At 41.2% G+C, this 26,519-nt stretch overlaps 1 protein-coding gene across 1 annotated transcript in view; it reads left to right on the forward strand.

Moving 5' to 3' along the window:
• The window catches only part of drosha (drosha ribonuclease III), a 370,040-nt gene that overhangs the window by 172,497 nt on the left and 171,024 nt on the right, over positions 1-26,519 (forward strand). The window contains exon 23 of the mRNA XM_061921522.1: positions 764-834. Within this exon, the coding sequence (XP_061777506.1) occupies positions 764-834 (71 nt within the window). The remainder of the gene's footprint in view (positions 1-763; positions 835-26,519) is intronic.

Raw genomic sequence — 26,519 nt, forward strand, 5'->3', positions numbered from 1 at the left:
CAAATGATGAATCCCGCATATGTTTTTTTGATGTCGTCTATGAAAGCCCCGCGCGCGCCTTCCCACTCGCGCGCCCATTTCCCCGCGCCTCATTTATGCGCGTAATAAAAACCGCTGCATGATTGTATACCCAATTTGCCAGGTGGTTATTGCTTTCTAAATTGAATGAGCCGCTGTAAGTGTGATGGTTGGAAGTTGTGCGCCGCTTAAAGGCACTATGGTAGTTGGGGTGAGTTGAAGTTAAAGAACAAAACACGGCGAGGAGAGCTGACTTGTTAAAAAAAAAAAAAGTGGCAGATGCTGCAAATCATTACCGCAGCGAGACGCATTTGTGAAATCCACCCTGCCAGCAGCCTTGCCTAATTCTGGACCAGTTCTTTGTCACATTTATTTTCTATTCCTCATCTTTTTGTTCTGCTTGGCTATGCACTACTTGCATAAAAAAAAAAAAAAAAGTCTGCCGCACAGATAAACACCCTGCTTTTTGTAATATTTGCTCTGACTTGAATAGTTTGCTGGAAACATCCGAGTCATCTCTTCTAGTGTGGAGTCCGGAGGTCATTTTGCCTCAAAAACATGTTAATAAAGCAATTATTGCGTTCTGCTGCTTCAATTAAAATCATGTTTTTTTATGAGGACTCTTCGGTAAAACAAGGTGGGGGGTTTATTTATTAAAGCATAATTTCAAGCACATAAGCTGAGCTTTCGCTTGATTGAATTTCCTGCTCTTAATTAAGTCTTGATTGGTTGTTGTCTTGTGCAGGTGCCGTGTATTTAGAGGGCGGCTTGGAGGAGGCCCGGCAGCTCTTTGGAAGGCTGCTCTTCAACGGCCAGGTAATTTGAACCACTCTACTCCTTTTTAAAAGGGGCCTATTATGATTTTTCTCTTTTATTACAACTCTTCTTTTTGGTCTACATAACATATGCTGGCTATTTGGTCAAAAATGTGCATAGAATTTGCTGTAATGGCTTATTTTCAAGCCACTTTTTGGCTGCCTCTGGAAACCAGGCTTTTTGAGAGGCGGAGTTGTTAACATGCAAATGAACCCCTCCTCACACCGACTGAACCTTTGACCATATTTGTAGTTTGAGAAAGCTACAGATGCAGAACAATGTCTTATTTTAAGTGTATTCAACTTTTGAGCTGCAAAATAAATGGCAACAGTGACGGATTTTATCATCCAACCATAAGCTACAGTCAGATTTGGAGCAAAAAGGAACCGAAGAAGAAGCTTCAAATAAAAAACTTTAGATCAGTGGTCCCAAAACTACAGCCCGCGGGCCAGATCCGACCCGCCAGCGTTCGAAATCTGGCCCGCGGGAAGTCCCAAGTTAAAAAAAAATAATAATAATTTTTTATTTATTAATTTTTTTTTTTTAAATCTGTCCTTTCTAATCTATTTTCTACCGCTTGTTACTCTGAGTCTCCTAGCCGCTCAGGCAAATCACATTGTCTAAAAATGCCTTTTACAATCGATGACATGATATCCCCAATGCGGCACCCGGGTCAAAAACTTTGGGGACCCCTGCTTTAGATGAATGCATGTTTTGATTGAATGAAACTTTTAAATCCTTCATACCGACAGCCATCAGACGGTATAATGCATATGTTCCTTGTTGACTGCACTTAAATGTAGAATATATTTATTATATTCTTATATATTATATACATATGATATAAATTATATTATTTATTATTGTCTATTGTGAGCGAACTGTGGTGCTGAATTTCCCCTAGGGATCAATAAAGTACTTTCTTTCTATTCTATTAGTAGATTGTACAGTAAAGTACATGTTTTGTACAATTGACCACTAAAGGGTATCCCCCCAATAAGTTTTTCAACTTGTTTAAGTTGGGGTCCACGTAAATCTATTCATGGTAATATTCATACTTACATTGTGTACTGTATATAAACCCTTAATGGCAGTGTCTGGATTTTTTTTTAGAGCTCTTTATAGGCGGAATAGAGCAACTCCTATTGACTCCATTGTTAGCTGACTTTTGATCGCATGTGTTTACTATTTAGTAGGGGTGTAACGGTACGTGTATTTGTATCGAACCGTTTCGGTACAGGGGTTTCGGTTCGGCACGCGGGCGTATCGAACGAGTTCGGAAGCAGAAGTCTTCACAAGCTGCTCTGCTTTCTGCCTCTGTCTCTGCCTCATTGTCCCGCCCACACAACCATCTGATTGGTTACATACAAAGCCAATCAGCAGTGCGTATTTAGAGCGATGTAACAGCCAATCAGCAGTACGTATTCAGACTTCAGAGCAATGTAGTCAATCCTTCAGCATCGAACATAGATATTTGTTTAGCAGGGGAGGAGCGGACTCGACCCAAATTATACTAAACACTTCCCAGTCACAACTATTACAAACATCACTATGAGCCCGTTGACCTTCTAGAAACTTAAACTGCAGCTCAGCTGGCTCACAGTATAGGCTTGAAATGAAGGCTGATTAGCTTTTAGCGTAACGTTAGCTCATTTTGCTGTGTGTGTGTGTGTGTTTTAGGGGCAGCAAAGCCCTGTCCGTCTGTTATTTCATTGAACCCCATTGTGTTTAGGGATGAATAGTCTCTCCTTTTGCAATTGTACTATTTTTCAGCTATAGTTACATGAATCATTAGTAATGTAGAAGCCTAGTTTTGAATGGCAGCGTCCCTGCTATCACATGTTGATAAAAATACAACATTTACATAATAAAAGTCAACTACAGGCTTCCCAAATGCTGTCATAAATTAAGCATGATGAGTTGACATTAAACAGTTTCAATGGAAACTGTTTAATGTTGCACTTTTTATATGTAGAAGAAAGGTTTTGTCATATTATTTAATCAAAGCAACAACTTGAGGCAGTTTAATGTGGATTAACATGGGCAGAATTATATTGTTCCCAATGTTAAAAGAATAAAGCCATTGTTTACAAATTTGGTAAATAAATAAACAAAACATTTATATTTTGTTGTTTTCTTACTGTACCGAAAATGAACCGAACCGTGACCTATAAACCGAGGTACGTACCGAACCAACATTTTTGTGTACCGTTACACCCCTACTATTTAGAGATACATTAAGACAAGAAAAACATCTGTGTTCTTGTCTTACATAGATTGTGAATGATTGACAACATTCCAAAAACAGTAGTTTCCCTTTGAAGTAGGAGTCGCCAACCACTCGGAAGCTTGTTCATACCGGACTGTGGGCTGCAACAAATATTCTGACATAATGAAAAAACAGTTTTTGTTTCAAAAACAGAATACTTTTTTCTCATAGGATATAACGTCAATGCAATTAATGCGTTCCATATAAACAAAAATACATCTTGAGTGTTCACTGGATTATCGTGGGATAAAACAAAATAAACTTTCACAAGTGATGATGCAAAACAATTAGCTGCTTGATGATGACAACGGATAGTAGCGTTACGGTAACCTCGTTCAAAAGATAAACAATTTTATGCAGTTTTCACCACAATTTTTTTGGGCGACAATGTTCCTGTAATCCTTAACATTTTTCCTCCTCCTCTATGTAGGAACTGAGGATTCATTGATCTTGTCTTGGCAGATAGCAGCTACCTTCCTAACAGATATCAGTGTGAAGGTTCTCCTTTTCTCAGATCGTATGCAGTTTCCTCTGGGGCTTAGATTCTGTGCCAGAAGCCTTAGAAGGTGCAGAGGGTTTGGACACCATTGAATGGATTAAAACAAATACAAATGCTCTCTGAAAAACTACGGGGAAAACACAAGCATCAGAGCCAACATGGAAGTGGGCTGTAGCTAACAGCTCTTGAGAGCCTCCCTTAAAAATGTGTTGTTAGCATGATGATAAATAATCTTAAATCTCAAATCTTGAATACTTGGTTTAAAGGGCTCAAATTAGGAAAAAAGCAACTTTTCTTACCGGTTGGCACAAGGTAGGGCTGAGCGATATGGCCCTTTTTTAATATCGGAATATTTTTAGGCCTTATCCCGATGCACGATATATATCTCGATATTTTCCCTTTGCCTTGAGTTAACACTTGATACATATAATCCCAGAAGTATTAGATTAGATTAGATGGATAGTACTTTATTTATTCCGTCAGGAGAGTTCCTTCAGGAAAATTACAATTTTCAGCACAATCCCATTCAAGATCAGACAAACATTAAAGGGAGACAGAACAGGTCTGCCGGCTTCCAGCGCCCCTTACAAAAAAAGATTAGATACAGGTAAACAAGGGGGGGAGAAAAAAATAGAAGATTAAAATAAAATAAAAAAAATCAGTCTTAGCCTGGGCCCTGGAGAGGGGGTGCAGACTGAGGCCAAGGGGAAAAAACAACAACTCATAGCCATAGTACACATCCCTCTTACATGTGTGTAAGAGGGAAACATCAAACATCAAAGAACACATAGGACATTAAAGACATTAAAGCAGCAGGTACAACTAGACACTTCTACATACAGCTATGAATAAAAAGTAAATGAAACATATCCACTGTGGTAGCCTCTGCGGTGTTCCACGCCATCGTCCGCTGGGGTGGAGGGAGGATGGCCAGAGACAGGAGCAGACCCAACAAAGCAACCAAGACAGCCCACTCCACTCTCGGCCAATGTCCAGTCCGCATGGATGAGCGATGATGTATGATGATTCTGTGTCTACTTGAAAACATTGTTGTTCATACTGCATTAATATATGCTCATTCTAAACTTTCATACAAAGAAGGAAATCACAACAAAATAAAAATCACTATTTTTTTCATACAGTGTTGATGTGGAAATGTTTGCCTCGGCTTTTTGATGGTGTGGGCGTGTGGCACCGAATGGAGATGTTGAAATGCGGAGTAAGCACTCTTCATTTTCTAGCAAGTGACTTTTCAAATGATGTTACATTTTAGCAGTAATGCTACTTTTTGTAGCAACGCTTTTGCCCCACACTTGACAAATTACGGTTGTCTGTTCGACACTTGAAGCCAAAACACCGCCAGACAATGGACCACCTGCTGTTTTTTCTTGGGAATTAATTCTTCCTTCATTTGTTACCAGATTGGCACCTTTTTTCTCTGGTATTAGCACTCGCACCACAGCTAACGTTGCCCATGCTGCTACCTCTCTGCACCGCGAGGGCGTATACGTGTGTGACGTATGTAAGAAGGTGCGCTTGCTGTCTGAGAGAAGGAGAGACAAGAAAGAGTGGGAAACACATGTAGTGTAATGCCAGCAGCTAAAAGCAACTGCGTGAGAACATATACCCCAATATCACGATAGTCATTTTCTATATCTCACAGAGACAAACCCGCGATATATCGATATATCGTCCAGCCCTAGCACGGGGGATGTACATCGTTAAGATTTTTTTGATACGATACCCTTAACAATATTCCTTATCGATACAAGTATTTATCGATACTCTTATCAGCACTGTATGTAATTTGTGGAAATGAAGAATTGAAAAAATGCATTTTAATTTGCATTTGTATTCGCACAAGAGGTTGAAAACCTCCAACATGATGTACTGTAACTTCTCAGAACTGGGACGTCTTTTATCAAGCGCTATGTTTTAAGTCAGGGGTTGGGAACCTATGGCTCTTGGGCCAGATCTGGCTCTTTTGATGACTGCTTCTGGCTCTCAGATAAATCTTTGCTTACCATGATAAGTAATGAATAATTCCGCTGGTAATCACAGTGTTAAAAATAACGTTCAAAATATAAAACATTTTCATGCATTTTAATCCATCCATCCGTTTTTCTACCGCACCTGTTCAAGAAGTTGCATTAAGGGTGGTAAGTATTTTATTTATTGTTGGTTAGCTTCAGAATAACAATGTCATCAAAAAGAATAAGAGACCTACTGTACTCTAAAAATGTTGGTCGTACTTAAAAATGCACGCATTTAGTTGTATTCAATATTAAAAAAATATTATATGGCTCTCACGGAAATACATTATAAATATTTGGCTTTCATGGCTCTCTCCGCCAAAAAGGTTCCCGATCCCCGTTTTAAGTCTTAAAGAAGTCAACTATGTGGGCAGTGCAAGGTAAAATGCAGTTATGTCATCTTCTTGTAAAGACCAGACAAATCCATAACAGTTTTTATTCATTACATTTAGACTCAGCTAGAAATAATATTTACAGTATGTATGGCATTTTGCATGACATATCACATCAATTAGCAAGTTATGCCGGTCTGTATTTTGTAACAGTAGGAATTATTTGTGTTTTATATTGCTCTCGGACATACTTGATTGACGGACTAGAACCCATATGGAATAACAGCTACTGATAAATGCGTGTGTGTGTGTGTGTGTGTGTGTGTGTGTGTGTGTGTGTGTGTGTGTGTGTGTGTGTGGTTTGTATTATAAAATTACAAAGAGACAGTGCGCAAATGTAATGCTCCATTGTCCAGGTTGTTATCAAGAGACAGAAGGAACTGAAACACATTTAAGCAAGATGTCTTTTATTTTCGGTCACAGTAAATGCTATTTTTCTTCAAAGCAATTGTATGGATTATTATATTATACCTCACTTTTTTGAATGGATTAATTTTGGCGAGTGGATTGATCGCTATGACGAGGCTTGATAAAACGCGGTCGTGACTCGTAAGTAAAGTGCGTTCACTTCAAACTGACACAGCGTGTGTGTGACTTTGAGCAGGAAATATTGTGTAACGATTGGGGCGCATGGTGATGCAGTCGGGCTTCGAACACAGCGTGAAGGTAAAAAACAAATGATTTATTAAAAATTAAATCAGACTTTGACAAAAACGAACTGAACTAGCATGGGAGCTAGAAAGAACAAAAGGGCTTAGCATGGAAACTAGCAAAAGAAGAACTTGGTAACCAAAGTCGTCACTGTTGTGCGAACACAAACTAGGAAGCAAAACCGAATGAACGAAGAAGGAAGGCTTAAATCTAGACAGTAATCACAACACAGGTGCACGTTCGAAACAGGCAGCAGGTAAAAATAATAAGTTACTATAGAAACAAACAGAGGAGCACAAACCAGAACCGAATGAATTCGAAACTAACAGAGCATAATACAAAAAGACTCAAAAACCTAAACATAATATGATCCGGGCAGCGGATCACAACATATTGTTTGTTACTAACTTTTGTCATTAATCAAAGATGATCTTAATGTGTAGCAGCGGCAACTGAACTGAATGTAACAGGGTGTCATTATTACGTCAGTCAGCTAGAACAAAAAATACCGATAGCAGTACCGTTAGTCCAGAATCTTTAGGCGTTCTCATGGGCAGACATTTTTAGGAACAGGTACCAAAAAATACCGGTACTCTGTATACATCCCTAGTTGGCACACATTTTGATTATACAGGACTGTCTCCGAAAATTTAAATATTGTGATAAAGATTTCATTTTCCAGCATGATCTGGCACCTGCCCGCAGTACTAAAACCACCAGTAACTGGTGTACTGACCATGGCATTACTGTCCTCGATTGGCCTGCCAACTCCCCTGACCTGAACCCCATAGAGAATTTGTGGGGTATTTTGAAGAAGAAGCAGTAATCCGTGCAAAAGGATTATTTATGTTCACTATTTTAACATAAAAGTGTTTGATTTGGAGGCATTAAAAGCCACAAAATGCAACGGGTCCATCAGACCCACAAACGCTGGCTGAGTAACAACAATATGAACGTTGCACAGACAATTTCTCTGCCAGTTTCTGCATCCCACAGGGATTCTTCTTTTGTGTTTCTGCACCTGCGGTTCCCACACAAGGTTGTTGTTTCTCAACACTGTCTGCTCTCATTTTCTTGCACATTTGACCCTCTGATGTTCTGTGTACCTACACTCTGCCGTCCTCCTGTCTAGGTCTGCTGTGTGTGTGGGTGTGGGTGTGGGTGTGTGTGTGGGTGGGTGGTTGTGTGTGGTACACAGAACATCAATTTTCACACTTGTATTAGTCAGTTTAAAAAAAGAAGGGGTTTTAAGCCTTTTTTAAAATCATCCACAGTCTGTGGTGTCCTCAGGTGGTCAGGGAGAGCGTTCCACAGACTGGAAGCAGCGGAGCAGCAAGCCCGGTCTCCCATTGTTCGTAGTTTTGTCCTCTGAGGTTGGAGGAGGTTAGCCTGTCCGGAGCGGAGGTGTCGTGTGGAGGATGGTGTTCCATCCGTCTATTTGCTACCACTTGTCCCTTTCTGTTTTGTTGAGCATGCATTAAATGGCTGGTAACTGTTACTTGGTACACAGTGGGTGGGTGGTTGCGTGTGGTACACAGAACATCAATTTCCACACTTCTATTAGCCCCGGGCCCAGTGGACCCAGACATCTTATATGTAATAGAAATGTGTAGGGGGAGGTGTATGGTGTGTGGTCATTAAATATGTATTCTGATATATGTCCTTCACAGAAAATGAGCCAAAGTCAGTGAATCTCAGTTTGAAAAATTCATTAAATGTATCATTTTTCTTTTAATAAAAAAATCAAAACGGGTCCCACAGACCTGAAAACCACACAAGGGTAAAAAAATAAAAGGCTTGCAAAATTTCAGTTGATTTGTAATGCATCCAGAATGTATGACATTTTCATCTTTTTAGTTGCATTACAGAAAATAAAGGGCTTTATCACAATATTCAAATTTTCTGAGACAGTCCTGTATATTTAAAATCACCATAAATGCTGAAAATGTTAATCTATCCATGTAGACGTGGCAGGTATATTTATGAAACATTTTTGCCTTTTTCCAAACAACCTGTTTTGAATTTCAGTGACATATTTTGTCTTAGTTACATCGGCGGATATCTCCTTTCAGGGTGGAGGTTTACCCAAAGAGTGTAGCACATTCTGCCATTTCTATTCAAACAGTCCAACATTGTATTTAATAAGTGCTAAAATTCTCCACTTTCGCCTTTTCTAATAAAATGTAGTATACAGTTCTGGCCTATATCTCTCATTGCACTCTATGGAAGCGTTAAAAACTTCTATATGGCTGACGGAGTTGAGATGCAATTAAAAGTGGTGGCATGGCGTGGTGGGTTGAGCAGCCATGCCAGAAACTTGAGAGTTGAGTGAATGAATGATGGGTCCTCAGTTCTCTGTGCAGTGCTTTGAGTGTCTAGAAAAGTGCTATAGGAATCTATAGCCATTCCCGTCCAATTACTGGCTATGGTTAGGCCTGGCACAGACCACTACTAAAACAATATTAAAAATGCACAGTAAAAACACACTTCACCTGTCTCTCACTTGTGTCAAACATCACTGGTATCATCTTCTCACTGGAAAACAAACTTCAGGTTCATATTGATGCAAAGTCAGAAATAATTTTGGGGTTTTTTTGACAGTGATTTTCCTCTAATATTTTGATTTTCTCTGTTCGAACAGCATTGCATTACTATGAGGCAAGGCTTAACCCTTGTTTGGTGTTCGGGTCTGTGGTCTGTTTTAATTTTTTTTTAAAAGAAAAAAAATACAATTAATTTTTCAAACTTAGACTCACTGACCTTGGTTCATTTTTTGTGAAGAACAAATATCAAAACACATATTTAATGACCGGGTCCACTGGACCGGGGCTAATAGAAGTGTGGAAATTGATGTTTTGTGTAACACACACACACACACACACCCACACACACACACACCAGGCCTAGACAGGAGGAGGACAGAGTGTAGGTACACAGAAAATCAGGTGGTCAAATGTGCGAGAAAATGAGAGCAGACAATGTTGCAACCTTGTCTGGGAACCGCAGGTGCAAAAACACAAAAGAAGAATCCCTGTGCGATGCAGAATCTGGCAGAGAATTTTCACATTGTTGTTACTCAGCCAGCTTTTGTGGGTCTGATGGACCCATTGCATTTTGTGGCTTTTAATGCCTCACAATCAAACACTCTTATGTTAAAATACTGAACAGATGCTTACCTTAACCCAATAGACATCTGTTCAGTATTTTATCATAAAAGTGTTTGATTGTGAGGCATTAAAAGCCACAAAATGCAACGGGTCCATCAGACCCACACACGTTTGCTGAGTAACAACAATATGAACATTACACAAGGGTTAAGGAAGGTTAAGGCCACCACTCCAAATCAGTTTTAAAGCATTATTAATCAAGTACATCTATTTTGTTGCTTCTGATTTACTCTATTCATAGTCAGAAGCAAATCATACACACTTTAGTTTCATTCCAGAGCGAGACTATCAAATAAAACTTCACAGCAAGATGAAAGTTGCCCACAAGGTTGACAAGCATTGATTCCAGAACGTGCCTTCACAGTCAGAACGTCTGCTCTTATTATTTTAAGCAATACATCCAGACATGAAACCATGCTCACATTAGCATATTTTATTTTTGATGCAGCTACTGATGTTCTTGCATTAAAAAGTATGGCGAGTGGGGGGTTGTTTCTAATATTCAAGCCTTTTAGAGAGCCTCGGATTGTACTTGCATAATCCAACCAGATCCTATATCAAGCCTGGGCAATTATTTTAACTCGGGGGGGGCAAATTTAGAGAAAAAAATGTGTTTGGGGGCCGTATATCTGATTTTAAGGAACACTTATACAAAAACTCACAATAATGTCTGATTGAAAGCTAAAAAAGTTATGAGACTGTCTTAAAGAACAGAATGGAATTTTACATGTTTTTACTGAACAAGACACCTGGAATGTACATGAAAATAAAGAATGTGGGATTTACAATATTAACTATGAACGATAAAACAATGAATAGATACTTGGCAACCCTCATGGATTTTCCGGTAGACTCCCGAAATTCAGCGCCTCTCCCGGGACACATTTCCTCCCAAAAAATCTCCCGAAATTCAGGTGGAGCTGGAGGCCACGCCCCCTCCAGCTCCATGAGGACCTGAGTGACATGTCTGAGAGCGTGTCTGCCCAATGACGTTATAACTGTAGAATGATCGAGGGCGAGTTCTTGGTTTCTTATGTGGGTTTATTGTTAGGCAGTTTCATTAACGTCCTCGCAGCGCAGTAACAATGCACAACAACAGCAGTCACGTTTACGTCTAACACTCTACCGTAAGGCAGTTCAGTTCGTCTGCCGTAAACAGCATGTGACACTCTTAAACAGGACAATACTGCCATCTACTGTACATGCACCAAAACACCTCCAGGCAACTTCAACCCTTTACTAATCTTCCTACATTCACATCCCATCTCCCCGGATTATAAATAACCTAATGTAAATAATCGAATGTACATCTAATGTATATACTTGTTCTTATGCTATCTGAACTCACTATGTTCTCCGCTCGCTGTACATATCCTACTAAGTCAGACCTTCAGTGTTTCAATGTCCATTTCTCTGTTGATACAATTGTTGATGACTGAAGTACTGATACCAACCAAAGCTACTCAGTGTTGACAGCTAGATTTGTTGTGGAAATGTTCCAAAAATATTGATGTTAAAGATTTCTGTTTTTGTGAAGAAATGTTTAGAATTTAGTTCATGAATCCAGATGGATCTCTATTACAATCCCCAAAGAGGGCACTTTAAGTTGATGATTACTTCTATGTGTAGAAATATGTATTTATAATTGAATCACTTGTTTATTTTTCTACAAGTTGGTAGTTATTTTTTCCAAATAGTTCAAGAAAGACCACTACAAATGAGCAATGTTTTGCACTGCCATGCAATTTATTGAATCAGAAACTGATGACATAGTGCTGTATTTTACTTTTGTATCTCTTTTTTTCAACCAAAAATGCTTTGCTCTGATTAGGGGGTACTTGAATTAAAAAAAGTTCACGCGGGGTACATCACTGGAAAAAGGTTGAGAACCATTGACATAGAACATGCTATACGTTTACCAAACAATCTGTCACTCCTAATTGCTAAATCCCATGAAATATTATACGTCTAGTTTCTTACGTGAATGAGCTAAATAATAATATTTGATATTTCACGGTAATGTGTTAATCATTTCACACATAAGTGGCTCCTGAGTATAAGTCGCAAGGCCAAATTAGGAAAAAAAACTGCGACTTATAGTCCGAAAAATTTTGATTGTTATGTTTATTGTTGGAGTGCGTATCAAACATGCATACAACGTAATCACAATTCCAAAACCATGGAATAGCAAAGTGTCCATCTTCCTTAAGGTGGAGTCTCGCTGGACGAGATTTTGCGAAAATTACCCTTTTATGGGGACACCTACAAGTCGCAAATGTACTAAGTTTTTTAGAAATGTCGCTTTTATTTTGCAAAAAACTGCAACGGAAACGCAGTCATCACAGGGCCAACACAGATAGACAGACAACATTCACACTCACATTCACACACTAGGGCCAATTTAGTGTTGCCAATCAACCTATCCCCAGGTGCATGTCTTTGGAGGTGGGAGGAAGCCGGAGTACCCGGAGGGAACCCACGCAGTCACGGGGAGAACATGCAAACTCCACACAGAAAGATCCCGAGCCGGGGATATAACCCAGGATTACTCGGGACCTTCGTATTGCAGGGTACACCCTGGACAAGTCGCCACCTCGTCACAGTGTTGGCCCTGTGATGGTGTGGCAACTTGTCCAGGGTGTACCCCGCCTTGCGCCTGAATTCAGCTGAGATAGTCTCCAGCACCCCCCGTGATCCCGAAAAAGGGACAAGCGGTAGAAAATAGATGGATGGAAACGCAGCTATTCACACTGCTACGGCATTCGCAATCTGTACTTACTGAAAAATATGAACAATCATTATACAGTATCTGTAAAGTAATAGCCCACATTTTATTTACCATGAATTGATTAACGTGGACCCCGACTTAAAGAAGTTGAAAAACTTATTCGGGTGTTACCATTTAGTGGTCAATTGTAGGGAATATCAATCAATCAATCAATCAATCAATGTTTACTTATATAGCCCTAAATCACTAGTGTCTCAAAGGGCTGCACAAACCACCACGACATCCTCGGTAGGCCCACATAAGGGCAAGGAAAACTCACACCCAGTGGGACATCGGTGACAATAATGATCCAGTGGGACGTCTGTGACAATAATGATTATGAGAACCTTAGAGAGGAGGAAAGCAATGGATGTCGAGCGGGTCTAACATGATACTGTGAAAGTTCAATCCACAATGGATCCAACACAGTCGCGAGAGTCCAGTCCAAAGCGGTTCCAACTCAGCAGCGAGAGTCCCGTTCACAGCGGAGCCAGCAGGAAACCATCCCAAGCGGAGGCGGATCAGCAGCGCAGAGATGTCGAGGCGGATCAGCAGCGCAGAGATGTTCCCAGCCGATACACAGGCAAGCAGTACATGGCCACCGGATCGGACCGGACCCCCTCCACAGGGGAGAGTGGGACATAGAAGAAAAAGAAAAGAAACAGCAGATCAACTGGTCTAAAAAGGGAGTCTATTTAAAGGCTACAGTATACAAATGAGTTTTAAGGTGAGACTTAAATGCTTCTACTGAGGTGGCATCTCGAACTGTTACCGGGAGGGCATTCCAGAGTACTGGAGCCCGAACGGAAAACGCTCTATAGCCCGCAGACTTTTTTTGGGCTTTGGGAATCACTAACAAGCCGGAATCCTTTGAACGCAGATTTCTTGCCGGGACATATGGTACAATACAATCGGCAAGATAGGATGGAGCTAGACCGTGTAGTATTTTATACGTAAGTAGTAAAACCTTAAAGTCACATCTTAAGTGCACAGGAAGCCAGTGCAGGTGAGCCAGTACAGGCGTAATGTGATCAAACTTTCTTGTTCTTGTCAAAAGTCTAGCAGCCGCATTTTGTACCAACTGTAATCTTTTAATGCTAGACATGGGGAGACCCGAAAATAATACGTTACAGTAGTCGAGGCGAGACGTAACAAACGCATGGATAATGATCTCAGCGTCCTTAGTGGACAGAATGGAGCGAATTTTAGCGATATTACGGAGATGAAAGAAGGCCGTTTTAGTAACGCTTTTAATGTGTGCCTCAAAGGAGAGAGTTGGGTCGAAGATAATACCCAGATTCTTTACCGTGTCGCCTTGTTTAATTGTTTGGTTGTCAAATGTTAGAGTTGTATTATTAAATAGAGTTCGGTGTCTAGCAGGACCGATAATCAGCATTTCCGTTTTTTTGGCATTGAGTTGCAAAAAGTTAGCGGACATCCATTGTTTAATTTCATTAAGACACGCCTCCAGCTGACTACAATCCGGCGTGTTGGTCAGCTTTAGGGGCATGTAGAGTTGGGTGTCATCAGCATAACAGTGAAAGCTAACACCGTATTTGCGTATGATGTCACCTAGCGGCAGCATGTAGATGCTGAAGAGTGCAGGGCCAAGGACCGAACCCTGGGGAACTCCACACGTTACCTTAACGTAGTCTGAGGTCACATTGTTATGGGAGACACACTGCATTCTATCAGTAAGATAAGAGTTAAACCAAGACAGGGCTAAGTCTGACATACCAATTCGTGTTTTGATACGTTCTAATAAAATATTATGATCGACGGTATCGAAAGCAGCGCTAAGATCGAGGAGCAGCAACATAGATGACGCATCAGAATCCATCGTTAGCAATAGATCATTAGTCATTTTTGCGAGGGCTGTCTCCGTCGAGTGATTTGCCCTGAAACCGGATTGAAAGGTTTCACATAGATTCTTAGACGCTAAGTGTTCATTTAACTGCTCCGCAACAATTTTTTCGAGGATTTTTGAAATAAAGGGAAGGTGAGACACCGGTCGGTAGTTTACCATGAGGTCAGGATCGAGGTTAGGTCTTTTAAGAAGAGGATGAATAACCGCTTTTTTGAATGCTAGGGGAACAGTGCCCGAGGAAAGTGATAAGTTTATAATATTTAGCACTGATGGACCTAATAATACAAAGAGCTCCTTGATCAGTTTCCCAGGAAGAGGGTCAAGTAAACATGTTGTTTGTTTTATTCCATTTACACGTTGTAACAATTCCTCTAATGTTATTTCCTCAAAACGAGAGAAACTATTTTGGAGGGCAGTATCCGCCGTATATACAATCGTGTCAGTGTTAATAGAACCCCGTTGTAGCTGGGACGCATTGTCTTTAATCTCCTTTCTAATGACTTCAATTTTCTTACTAAAGATCTGCATAAAGTCATCAGCTGAGTGGGTGGAGCTACTGGAAGGAGTCCCTTGTTGGGTAAGCGATGCTACCGTACTAAACAAAAATTTAGGATCGTTTTTATTACGGTGGATGAGATTTGAGTAATAATTAGCTTTAGCTAAGGTAAGCATGCGTTTATAAGTTATTAAACCATCACTAAATGCTTGATGGTGCACCTCAAGTTTAGTCGTGCGCCATTTGCGTTCCAGCTTTCTGCATAATAATTTCTGAGCTCTAGTTTCTTCTGTAAACCACGGGGTGCGCTTTTTTGGAGCCTTTTTTAACTTTAGCGGTGCTATGTTATCAATGGTTTCGCGCAGGGCGTCGTTAAAGTTGTTAGTGAGGTTATCAATAGAGCCCACATACTTTGGGAATGGTGCCATTACCGAGGGCAGTAGGTCAGCAAGAGTTGTCGTTGTGGCCGTATTAATGTTGCGGCTGCTATAGCAGTTATTATTATTATTAGTTTGACGAACATGCGTCTGAACCTCGAATTTTATAAGGTAATGATCGGACAATACTTTAGTATACGGGAGTATCGTAACTTTGGAAGCGGTGATACCCCTGACAAGCACTAGGTCTATCGTATTACCGTTGCGATGCGTGGGTTCATTTATTATTTGTGTGAGACCACAGCTATCAATTATAGTCTGGAGCGCTACGCACGGTGGGTCCGATGGGGTATTCATATGGATATTAAAGTCCCCCATTATGATTATATTATCGGCGTGTGTCACTAGATCAGCAACGAACTCTGAGAATTCATTGATAAAGTCCGAACAGGGCCCTGGGGGGCGGTAGATAACAGCCAGGTGTAGAGGCAGCGGTGTGACAGACCTCATAGTAAGCACCTCAAACGATTTATATTTATTATTTATGTTAGGACTAAGGTTAAAGTTTTCGTTGTATATTAGTGCGACCCCCCCACCCCTTTTAAGCGGACGGGCAATATGCGCATGTGTAAAGTTAGGAGGACATGCCTCATTTAGCGCAAAAAAGTCGTTTGGTTTAAGCCAGGTTTCACTGAGACCGATGACGTTAAGATTGTTGTCTCTGATAATATCATTAACTAACAACGTTTTGGGAGACAATGATCTTATGTTTAAAAAACCTATATTATAGGTAGTGGGCTGTTTTAGGGAATTTTTGATCAAATTATCCGTAGTAGCAATATTAATAATGTTGTGTTTATTATGCCCAGTGCATTCAGTATAATTACGACCATATCTAGGAATTGATACGACGGGAATGTTCCGATTGTTTGTTTGTTGCTTTGATAAACAGCACGCATCATGGTTAGCCACCTCAGTAACGGGGATTTTCCGATTGTTTGTTTGTTGCTTTGATAAACTGCACGCATCATAGTTAGCCACCTCAGTAAAACACATGTCCAACTCTGAAACACTCAAAGCAGAAAAAACTTGTTCTAATTTAACAGACTCCTTACCCAGACCAGTAGTCTCGCACTTTCCATCTAAATCCGTCTTCGGGATGGAGGAAAGTGGTGTTCTGTGGGGATTAGCCTTCTGCTTTGTTTTTAGCCCCGCTCGACATCCGCGTTTCCGATCACACCGCTGGCGTCTGCTCCGTAGACGGCCCCCGCTGCTATTAGACTCCCCTGCTTCACAGGCCGCTGTACGTAGCCGCCGACGAATCCCCATGCTAGTTAGCATGTTTAGCACGCCCGCGTCTATCAGTCCAAAACGGCCCAATATGTCCATATCCAGAAGTGTCTGGCGGTCGTACGTGATCACGGAGTGACCACGATGCGAGCCAGCCATGAAGTCTGCAGAACTGTCCGGCATTTCCGCCAAATGTTCCATCTTTAGCAAGAGCACCGCAGTGTCGCAGCCCGTCCGGGCGCCGCCATCTTCTGTACTGAACTGTACTGAACTGTGCAATCTACTAATAAAAGTATCAACCAATCAATCAATCAATCAATCAATCAATTTGTACCTCTGTTTGTGCACAGCTAGCTCGACAGTGTATGTACTGACACGCATGATGTATCGTGATCAATATTATAGTGACTTGTTCGATGGACAGTTTGATCAAGCTGGCCGAAGACATTTTCAGTTGATTTTGGGTAGGTGAAAATAAGTTTTTACCACTGCAGCGTTCTTCTGTTGTTGTGATGCATGTTTTTTTTCCCTTTCCATCGATAATAACATTGTAGAATAGAATAGAATAGAGTGGACTTAATTGTCATATTTGCATATAACAAGATTAAGGACTTCAACATAAGGTGCGATAGTGGAAAAAAATATGGAATCAAAATAAATCACCAGCTAGTGCAGCAGAAGCACTCCATTTATGTTGAGATAGCTTGGTTCCAAGTTCCACATCTACACTATGAGCAAGTCATGCCAGTCCTGACCCTCTTGGCTTCTGTCTGATCCATCGTTACCCCTCTCTTATGTTTCATTTGAGACTTCATTAGGGGTGGTATAGCTCGGTTGGTAGAGTGGCTGTGCCAGCAACTTGAGGGTTGCAGGTTCGATCCCCGCTTCCGCCATCCTAGTCACTGCCGTTGTTTCCTTGGGCAAGACACTTTACCCACCTGCTCCCAGTGCCACCCACACTGTTTTAAAATGTAACTTGGATATTGGGTTTCACTATGTAAAGCGCTTTGAGTCACTAGAGAAAAAGCGCTATATAAATATACTTCACTTCATTAAACCTCTTCAGGCAAGCAGTGAATTATTTTCCTTCCTGAAAATGAACCAAAATCTGACCTTAAAATCCAAAATGTGTACCGAACCGTGATTGTAAAAAAAGTGCCATATTTGTGTCTTTACTAGCAAACATTGGATTGTGTGCTGCTTTTATTCACACTTCCTTAGGCTATGTGCTTGTTGTTTCTTGGTCCACCAAAATAAACCAGCAAGACTGAAAGAAGGAGAAGTCGAAACTGTAGATGTGAAGAAAGATGAAGCGTCCGTGTGTCCGTGCGTGAGTGAGTGAGTGAGTGAGTGAGTGAGTGTGTGCTGGCAGTTAGGCAGTGGCGTAGCAAGACACCTACTGTTGTTTCAGTGTGTGTGTGTGTGTGTGTGTGTGTGTGTGTGTGTGTGTGTCTGTGTGTGTGTGTGAGATCATTGGCCATGAATAATTGATGAATGCTTTTGTATTTGCATTTATCTTGGCCCCTCCATGTTACGAGTCAATTAAATGGCGTGCAACAGGTCCTCCACACGCCCCTGACAGGACATAAAGGGTCCACCAACGTCGTTTGACCTAAAGATCTTTAAAAGATCAGATAAAAACTTTTTTTTTTTTTTTTTTACTAAATATTTGAACATCTCATTGCATAAAACTGCTGGGCAAAATGATCATTAATTATAGATCATGCCTCCAAAAACTCAGAACGGCTCGAACATGACCGGAAGGATTTAAAGTAATCTTTTTAATTCCACTGATATATTTCAATTTGATCAAATTCAAATTTTTTGTCTTTATCATTATTTTCTTTAGGGTCCAATTTTTCATTGGGACTCATTACATTTTAAATGTTGAGACATTTGAACAAAGTTGCAATTGTTTCAATGAGGAACTATTTTATTGATTGAGTGAAGCTTTTATTCAATCAATCAATCAATGTTTATTTATATAGCCCCAAATCACAAATGTCTCAAAGGACTGCACAAATCATTACGACTACAACATCCTCGGAAGAACCCACAAAAGGGCAAGGAAAACTCACACCCAGTGGGCAGGGAGAATTCACATTCAGTGGGACGCCAGTGACAATGCTGACTATGAGAAACCTTGGAGAGGACCTCAGATGTGGGCAACCCCCCCCCTCTAGGGGACCGAAAGCAATGGATGTCGAGCGGGTCCAACATGATACTGTGAAAGTTCAATCCATAGTGGCTCCAAGACAGCAGTGAGAGTCCCGTCCACAGGAAACCATCTCAAGCGGATCAGCAGCGTAGAGATGTCCCCAACCGATACAGGCGAGCGGTCCATCCTGGGTCCCGACGAGCGGTCCATCCTGGGTCTCGACTCTGGACAGTCAGTACTTCATCCATGGTCATCGGACCGGACCCCCTCCACAAGGGAGGGGGGGACATAGGAGAAAGAAAAGAAGCGGCAGATCAACTGGTCTAAAAAGGAGGTCTATTTAAAGGCTAGAGTATACAGATGAGTTTTAAGATGAGACTTAAATGCTTCTACTGAGGTAGCATCTCGAACTGTTACCGGGAGGGCATTCCAGAGTACTGGAGCCCGAACGGAAAACGCTCTATAGCCCGCAGACTTTTTTTGAGCTATAGGAATCACTAATAAGCCGGAGTCTTTTGAACGCGGATTTCTTGCCGGGACATACGGTACAATACAATCGGCAAGATAGGCTGGAGCTAGACCGTGTAGTATTTTATACGTAAGTAGTGAAACCTTAAAGTCACATCTTAAGTGCACAGGAAGCCAGTGCAGGTGAGCCAGTACAGGCGTAATGTGATCAAACTTTCTTGTTCTTGTCAAAAGTCTAGCAGCCGCATTTTGTACCAACTGTAATCTTTTAATGCTAGACATGGGGAGACCCGAAAATAATACGTTACAGTAATCGAGACGAGACGTAACAAACGCATGGATAATGATCTCAGCGTCTTTAGTGGACAGAATGGAGCGAATTTTAGCGATATTACGGAGATGAAAGAAGGCCGTTTTAGTAACGATTTTAATGTGTGACTCAAAGGAGAGAGTTGGGTCGAAGATAATACCCAGATTTTTTACAGAGTCACCTTGTTTTATGATTTGGTTGTCAAATATTAAAGTTGTATTATTAAATAGAGGTCGGTGTCTAGCAGGACCGATAATCAGCATTTCCGTTTTTTTGGCATTAAGTTGCAAAAAGTTAGCGGACATCCATTGTTTAATTTCATTAAGACACGCTTCCAACTGACTACAGTCCGGCGTGTTGGTCAGCTTTAGGGGCATGTAAAGTTGGGTGTCATCAGCATAACAGTGAAAGCTAATACCATATTTGCGTATGACGTCACCTAGCGGCAGCATGTAGATGCTGAAGAGTACAGGGCCAAGGACCGAACCCTGAGGAACTCCACACGTTACCTTAACATAGTCCGAGGTCACACTGTTATAGGAGACGCACTGCATCCTATCAGTAAGATAAGAGTTAAACCATGACAGGGCTGAGTCAGACATACCAATTCGTATTTTGATACGCTCTAATAAAATATTATATTATGATCGACGGTATCGAAAGCAGCGCTAAGATCGAGGAGCAGCAACATAGATGACGCATCAGAGTCCATCGTTAGCAATAGATCATTAGTCAATTTTGCGAGGGCTGTCTCAGTCGAGTGATTTGCCCTGAAACCGGATTGAAAGGTTTCACATAGATTGTTAAACGCTAAGTGCTCATTTAGCTGCTCTGCAACAATTTTTTCGAGGATTTTCGAAATAAAGGGAAGGTGAGACACCGGTCGGTAGTTTACCATGAGGTCAGGATCGAGGTTAGGTCTTTTAAGGAGAGGATGAATAACCGCTTTTTTGAATGCAACGGGAACAGTGCCCGAGGAAAGTGATAAGTTTATAATATTTAGCACTGATGGACCTAATAATACAAAAAGCTCCTTGATAAGTTTCCCAGGAAGTGGGTCAAGTAAACATGTTGTTTGTTTTATTCCATTTACACGTTGTAACAATCCTTCTAATGTTATTTCATCAAAACGAGAGAAACTATTTTGGATATTTGCAGTATCCGCCGTATATACAATCGTATCTGTGTTACTATAACCCCGTTGTAGCTGGGACGCATTGTCTTTAATCTCCTTTCTAATAAGTTCAATTTTCTTATTAAAGAACTTCATAAAGTCATCTGCCGAATGGGTGGAGCTACTGGAAGGAGTCCCTTGTTGGGTTAGCAATGCTACTGTACTAAACAAAAATTTTAGATCGTTTTATTAATGCGGATGAGATTTGAGTAATAATTACTTTTAGCTAAGGTAAGCATGTGTTTATAAGTTATTAAACTATCACTCCTTGCTTGATGGTGCACCTCAAGTTTAGTCGTGCGCCGTTTGCGTTCCAGCTTTCTACATAATAATTTCTGAGCTCTAGTTTCTTCAGTAAACCATGGCGTACGCCTTTTTGGAGCCTTTTTTAACTTCAGCGGTGCTATACTATCAATGGTTTCGCGCAGGGCGTTGTTAAAGTTGTTAGTGAGGTTATCAATAGAGCCCACATACTTTGGGAACGGTGCCATTACCGAGGGCAGTAGGTCCGCAAGAGTCGTCGTTGTGGCAGCATTAATGTTGCGGCTGCTATAGCAGTTATTATTATTATTAGCTTGCCGAACATGAGTCTGAACTTCGAATTTTATAAGGTAATGATCGGACATTACTTTAGTATACGGGAGTATCATAACTTTGGAGACGGTGATACCTCTGACAAGCACTAGGTCTATCGTATTACCGCTGCGATGCGTCGGTTCATTTATTATTTGTGTAAGACCACAATTATAGTCTGGAGCGCCACGCACGGTGGGTCCAATGGGGTATTCATATGGATATTAAAGTCCCCCATTATAATTATATTATCGGCGTGCGTCACTAGATCAGCAACAAACTCTGAGAATTCACTAATAAAGTCCGAATAGGGCCCTGGGGGGCGGTAGATAACGGCCAGGCACAGAGGCAGAGGTGTGGCAGACTTCATAGAAAGCACCTCAAACGATTTATATTTATTATTTAAGTTAGGACTAAAGTTAAAGTTTTCGTTGTATATTAGTGCGACACCCCCTCCCCTTTTGAGGTGACGGGCAATATGCGCATTCGTATAGTTAGGAGGGGATGCCTCATTTATCGCAAAAAAGTCGTCAGGTTTAAGCCAGGTTTCGCTAAGACCGATTACGTTAAGGTTGTTGTCTCTAATGACCTCATTGACTAATAACGTTTTGGGAGACAAAGATCTGATGTTTAGAAAGCCCATATTATAGGTAGTGGGCTGTTTTAAGGAGTTGTTGATAAAATTATCCGTAGTTGCAATATTAATAATGTTGCGTTTATTATGCGCAGTGTACTTAAAATAATTACGACCATATCTAGGAATTGATATGACGGGAATTTTCAGATTGTCTACTTGGCGCTGCGATAAACTGAACGCATCATAAATTGCCACCTCAGTAGAACGCATGTCTAACTCTGACGTAGTCATAGACACAGTAGAAAAAACATTTTGTGAGTTGTGTATTATTCTACGACAATTGCTATGTGTACAGGGATCATCCAGCCTGAAGCTGGCTAGTTCTAACTTAACTGACTCCATACCCAGGCTAGCAGGCTCTGTAATTATTAGTAGATTGCACAGTACAGTACATATTCCGTACAATTGACCACTAAATTGTAGGGGTGTAACGGTACGTGTACTTGTATTGAACCGTTTCGGTTCGGTTCGGTATCGGAAGTTTACCGAACGAGTGTCCACACGGACATATTAGGTAGCGCACCGCACGTTGTGTAAAGAATGCAGAGCGAGGCATAACACACGGCAGGCTAGCAGTGACCGGACTAGGACAACATGCAAAAAGAGCTAGAAGACCCTCCTGCCTCGTTAACATCTCCCGTTTGGGAACACTTTGGCTGCGCGGTGCGATACAACAATGGAGGACGGATGTTAGCCGAGATTGTTGAGCAGCAGTAGGGTACGCTTCTGCCAACACGTCAAACATGCTAACCCCTTTGAAGAGTCACCACCGCATTTAAGCAGCCTCTCCTCGGCGAGTCAGGCAGGGCTAAAGCAATAACAAATGTTTTTATAGCAGCAGATTTAAGTCCATCCATCCATCCATTTCCTACCGCTTGTCCCGTCCGGGGTCGCGGGCAGTTGCTGTATTGCATTAAAATTTAGATTTTGACCCACTTCTATGGTGGAAGAACATTAAGCCCACATATCCTTTTACTGCCAAGTTAGCGAGGCGGTGGGGGGTGGGGTGTTGATGAACCTGGACCCCGACTTAAACAAGTTGAAAAACTTATTGGAGTGTTTGCATTCAGTGGTCAATTGTACGGAATATGTACTGTACTGTGCAATCTACTAATAAAAGTCTCAATCAATCAATCAATCAATCAAAAAATGCACTTTATATGTAGAAAGGTTTTGTTAAGAAACCATTCCGAGACTTATCTTATTTAGTTTTTATTTTATACATGTTGATCACATTAACCCTGTCAATGAACCCTGTCTGTATATGTATTTTATGCCATTGTTTACAAATTTGGTAAATAAATAACCCAAAAATGTATAGTTTGTTGTTTTCTTACTGTACCAAAAATGAACCGAACCGTGACCTCTAAACCGAGGTTCGTACCAAACCGAAATATTTGTGTACCGTTACACCCCTACTAAATGGTAACACCCAAATAAGTTTTTCAACTTGTTTAAGTCGGGGTCCACGTTAATCAATTCATGGTAATCGTATTCAGTCGCTACTCATTGGACTTAAATGTTAAACTCTTCAGGATGGTAATCCTTTTAAATATGAGCATTTTTATTTTTGATGGGGATTAGCATGGTTTTACAGGGAAAAAGCCTTTTACACTAAGTAGTTTCATTAGGCTGACAAAACTGTCTTTTGAAACTGTCTTTGGAGAGGACATTTTGTACAAAAGCTTTGTGAATTGAGAGAGCTGAAACTTGTACTCACACAATTGTAAATGGAAAGTGAATCATGCAACTATAAATAATGGCATACAGGAAGTTGATGAATAAGGTAAAGAAGAATTGATTAACGTGGACCCCGACTTAAACAAGTTGAAAAACTTATTCGGGTGTTACCATTTAGTGGTCAATTGTGCGGAATATGTACTGAACTGTGCAATGTACTAATAAAAGTATCAATCAATCAATCAATCAAGGGTTATGCTTAAGATGGTGCCTTAAGGCAGTGTTTTTCAACCACTGTGCCGCGGCACACTAGTGTGCCGTGGGATATTGTCTGGTGTGCCGTGGGAAATTATGCAACTTCACCTAATTTATGCCAAAAATATTTTTTGCAAATCAATAATTATAATCTGCCAATAATGTGCCGTTGCTTAGTGTCTGTGCCGTGTAAAACTCTGCAGGGTAACCACGTAATACTCCATGTCAGTAGGTGGCAGCATTGCTTTGTAACAGTCTGATTATGTCGGGTGAGACAAGGATGGTTTGTTGTGAACGTGGACCGCGACTTAACAAATTGAAAAACTTAATCAGGTGTTACCATTTAGTGGTCAATTGTACGGAATATGTACTGTACTGTGCAATCTACTAATGAAAGTCTCAATCAATCCCGATATGCAGACCACAGTGGGAGGCAGTGTGCAGGTAAACAAGGTATGTAATGCTTAAACCCAAAATGAACGAAAGGGAAAAGAAAAGGCTATGCAAAACGAAAGTCAAACTGAACTGGCTACAAAGTAAACAGAGACAGAATGCTGGACGACAGCAAAAACTTACGGCGTCCACAAAGTACATCCGTACGTGACACGACAATCAACAATGTCTACACAAAGAAAGATAGCAACAACCTAGATAGCCTTGCTTGCTAACACAAAGTACATTTTTTTACGTTTTCTGCTGGTGGTGTGCCTTAAGGGCACTCTGCGATGCTAATTCACAAAAATAGTATACCACTTCCACTCCTGAACTCCTTGATCTTTTGCTGCCTCCTCTTGTGTCTTTTGTCGTCTTATTACAACAAACACGCCGACACAAACCCCCCAAAATACGAGCCGCGCTGCAAGCCCGTGGTGCCCAAGTTGTGCAGTACTTTGAAAGTTTACATCCATACAGCTTGAGGATTGAAATAGCTTGACTTGTAACCCCACACCCCCCATGCTGAATCCGCCTGACGGCTGCTCTACCGCACAAAGCCGAGAGGAGACAGATGGACATACCGAGCAGGCAACCAAAGCGGCCGGGTGGTATTGTGGGTGTGTAAGACACCATTTCTATGCTCTGTGGAAGCGTTTGAATCCGAGTGGGCCTCATTACCATCGTAATGATATGCAACAGAGGGGTGAAATAGTCTACCTCTCCTCTCCATTAGACCCTAAGAGGTGTTCCATTTGTCATAAGGGTTCATTCACACCTGGCTGACCAGTCCCATATCCTCGTCTTTTGTCTCTGAACAACACTGACTCACATGGCTGACCTTACCCATAACCCTCCTATTGCCTTCTGGATTTTCTCTCCAGTCGGCATCAAGTCAGCTCACTTTACAAAGTGAACCCTTTCTCTTACACTCTTTCATTCCCTAATTACTAGGAGTGTAACAATACGCCATCCATAATCACGGCTCAGTACTGTACGATCCTCAGGTTTTTGGGTCACTTAGGGCAGTGGTTCTCAACCTTTTTTCAGTGATGTACCCCCTGTGAACATTTTTTTTAATTCAAGTACCCCCTAATCAGAGCGAAGCATTTTTGGTTGAAAAAAACAGATAAAGAAGTAAAATACAGCACTATGTCATCAGTTTCTGATTTATTAAATTGTGAAACAGTGCAAAATATTGCTCATTTGTAGTGGTCTTTCTTGAACTATTTGGAAAAAAAGATATAAAAATAACTTAAAAGTTGTTGAAAAATAAACATTTGATTCAATCATAAATAAGGATTTCTACACATAGAAGTAATCATCAACTTAAAGTGCCCTCTTTGCGGATTGTAATAGAGATCCATCTGGAATTCTAAACATTTCTCCACAAAAAAAGAAATCTTTAACATCAATATTTATGGAACATGTCCACAAAATATCTAGCTGTCAATACTGAATATTGCATTGTTGCATTTCTTTTCACAGTTTATGAACTTACATACATATTTTGTTGAAGTATTATTCAATAAATATGTTTATAAGGGATGTTTTATCCATCCATCCATCCATCATCTTCCGCTTATCCGAGGTCGGGTCGCGGGGGCAACAGCCTAAGCAGGGAAACCCAGACTTCCCTCTCCCCAGCCACTGCGTCTAGCTCTTCCCGGGGGATCCCGAGGCGTTCCCAGGCCAACCGGGAGACATAGTCTTCCCAACGTGTCCTGGGTCTTCCCCGTGGCCTCCTACCGGTTGGACGTGCCCTAAACACCTCCCTAGGGAGGCGTTCGGGTGGCATCCTGACCAGATGCCCGAACCACCTCATCTGGCTCCTGTCGATGTGAAGGAGCAGCGGCTTTACTTTGAGTTCCTCCCGGATGGCAGAGCTTCTCACCCTATCTCTAAGGGAGAGCCCCGCCACACGGCGGAGGAAACTCATTTCGGCCGCTTGGCCGCCGTGATCTTATCCTTTCGGTCATGACCCAAAGCTCATGACCATAGGTGAGGATGGGAACGTAGATCGACCGGTAAATTGAGAGCTTTGCCTTCCGGCTCAGCTCCTTCTTTACCACAACGGATTGATATAGAGTTCGCATCACTGCAGACGCCGCACCGATCCGCCTGTCGATCTCACGATGCATTTCTCCCTCACTTGTTAACAAGACCCTGAGGTATTTGAACTCCTCCACT

The sequence above is a fragment of the Nerophis ophidion genome, linkage group LG15 (genome assembly GCF_033978795.1).
Source record: "Nerophis ophidion isolate RoL-2023_Sa linkage group LG15, RoL_Noph_v1.0, whole genome shotgun sequence".
Lineage (NCBI taxonomy): Eukaryota > Metazoa > Chordata > Actinopteri > Syngnathiformes > Syngnathidae > Nerophis > Nerophis ophidion.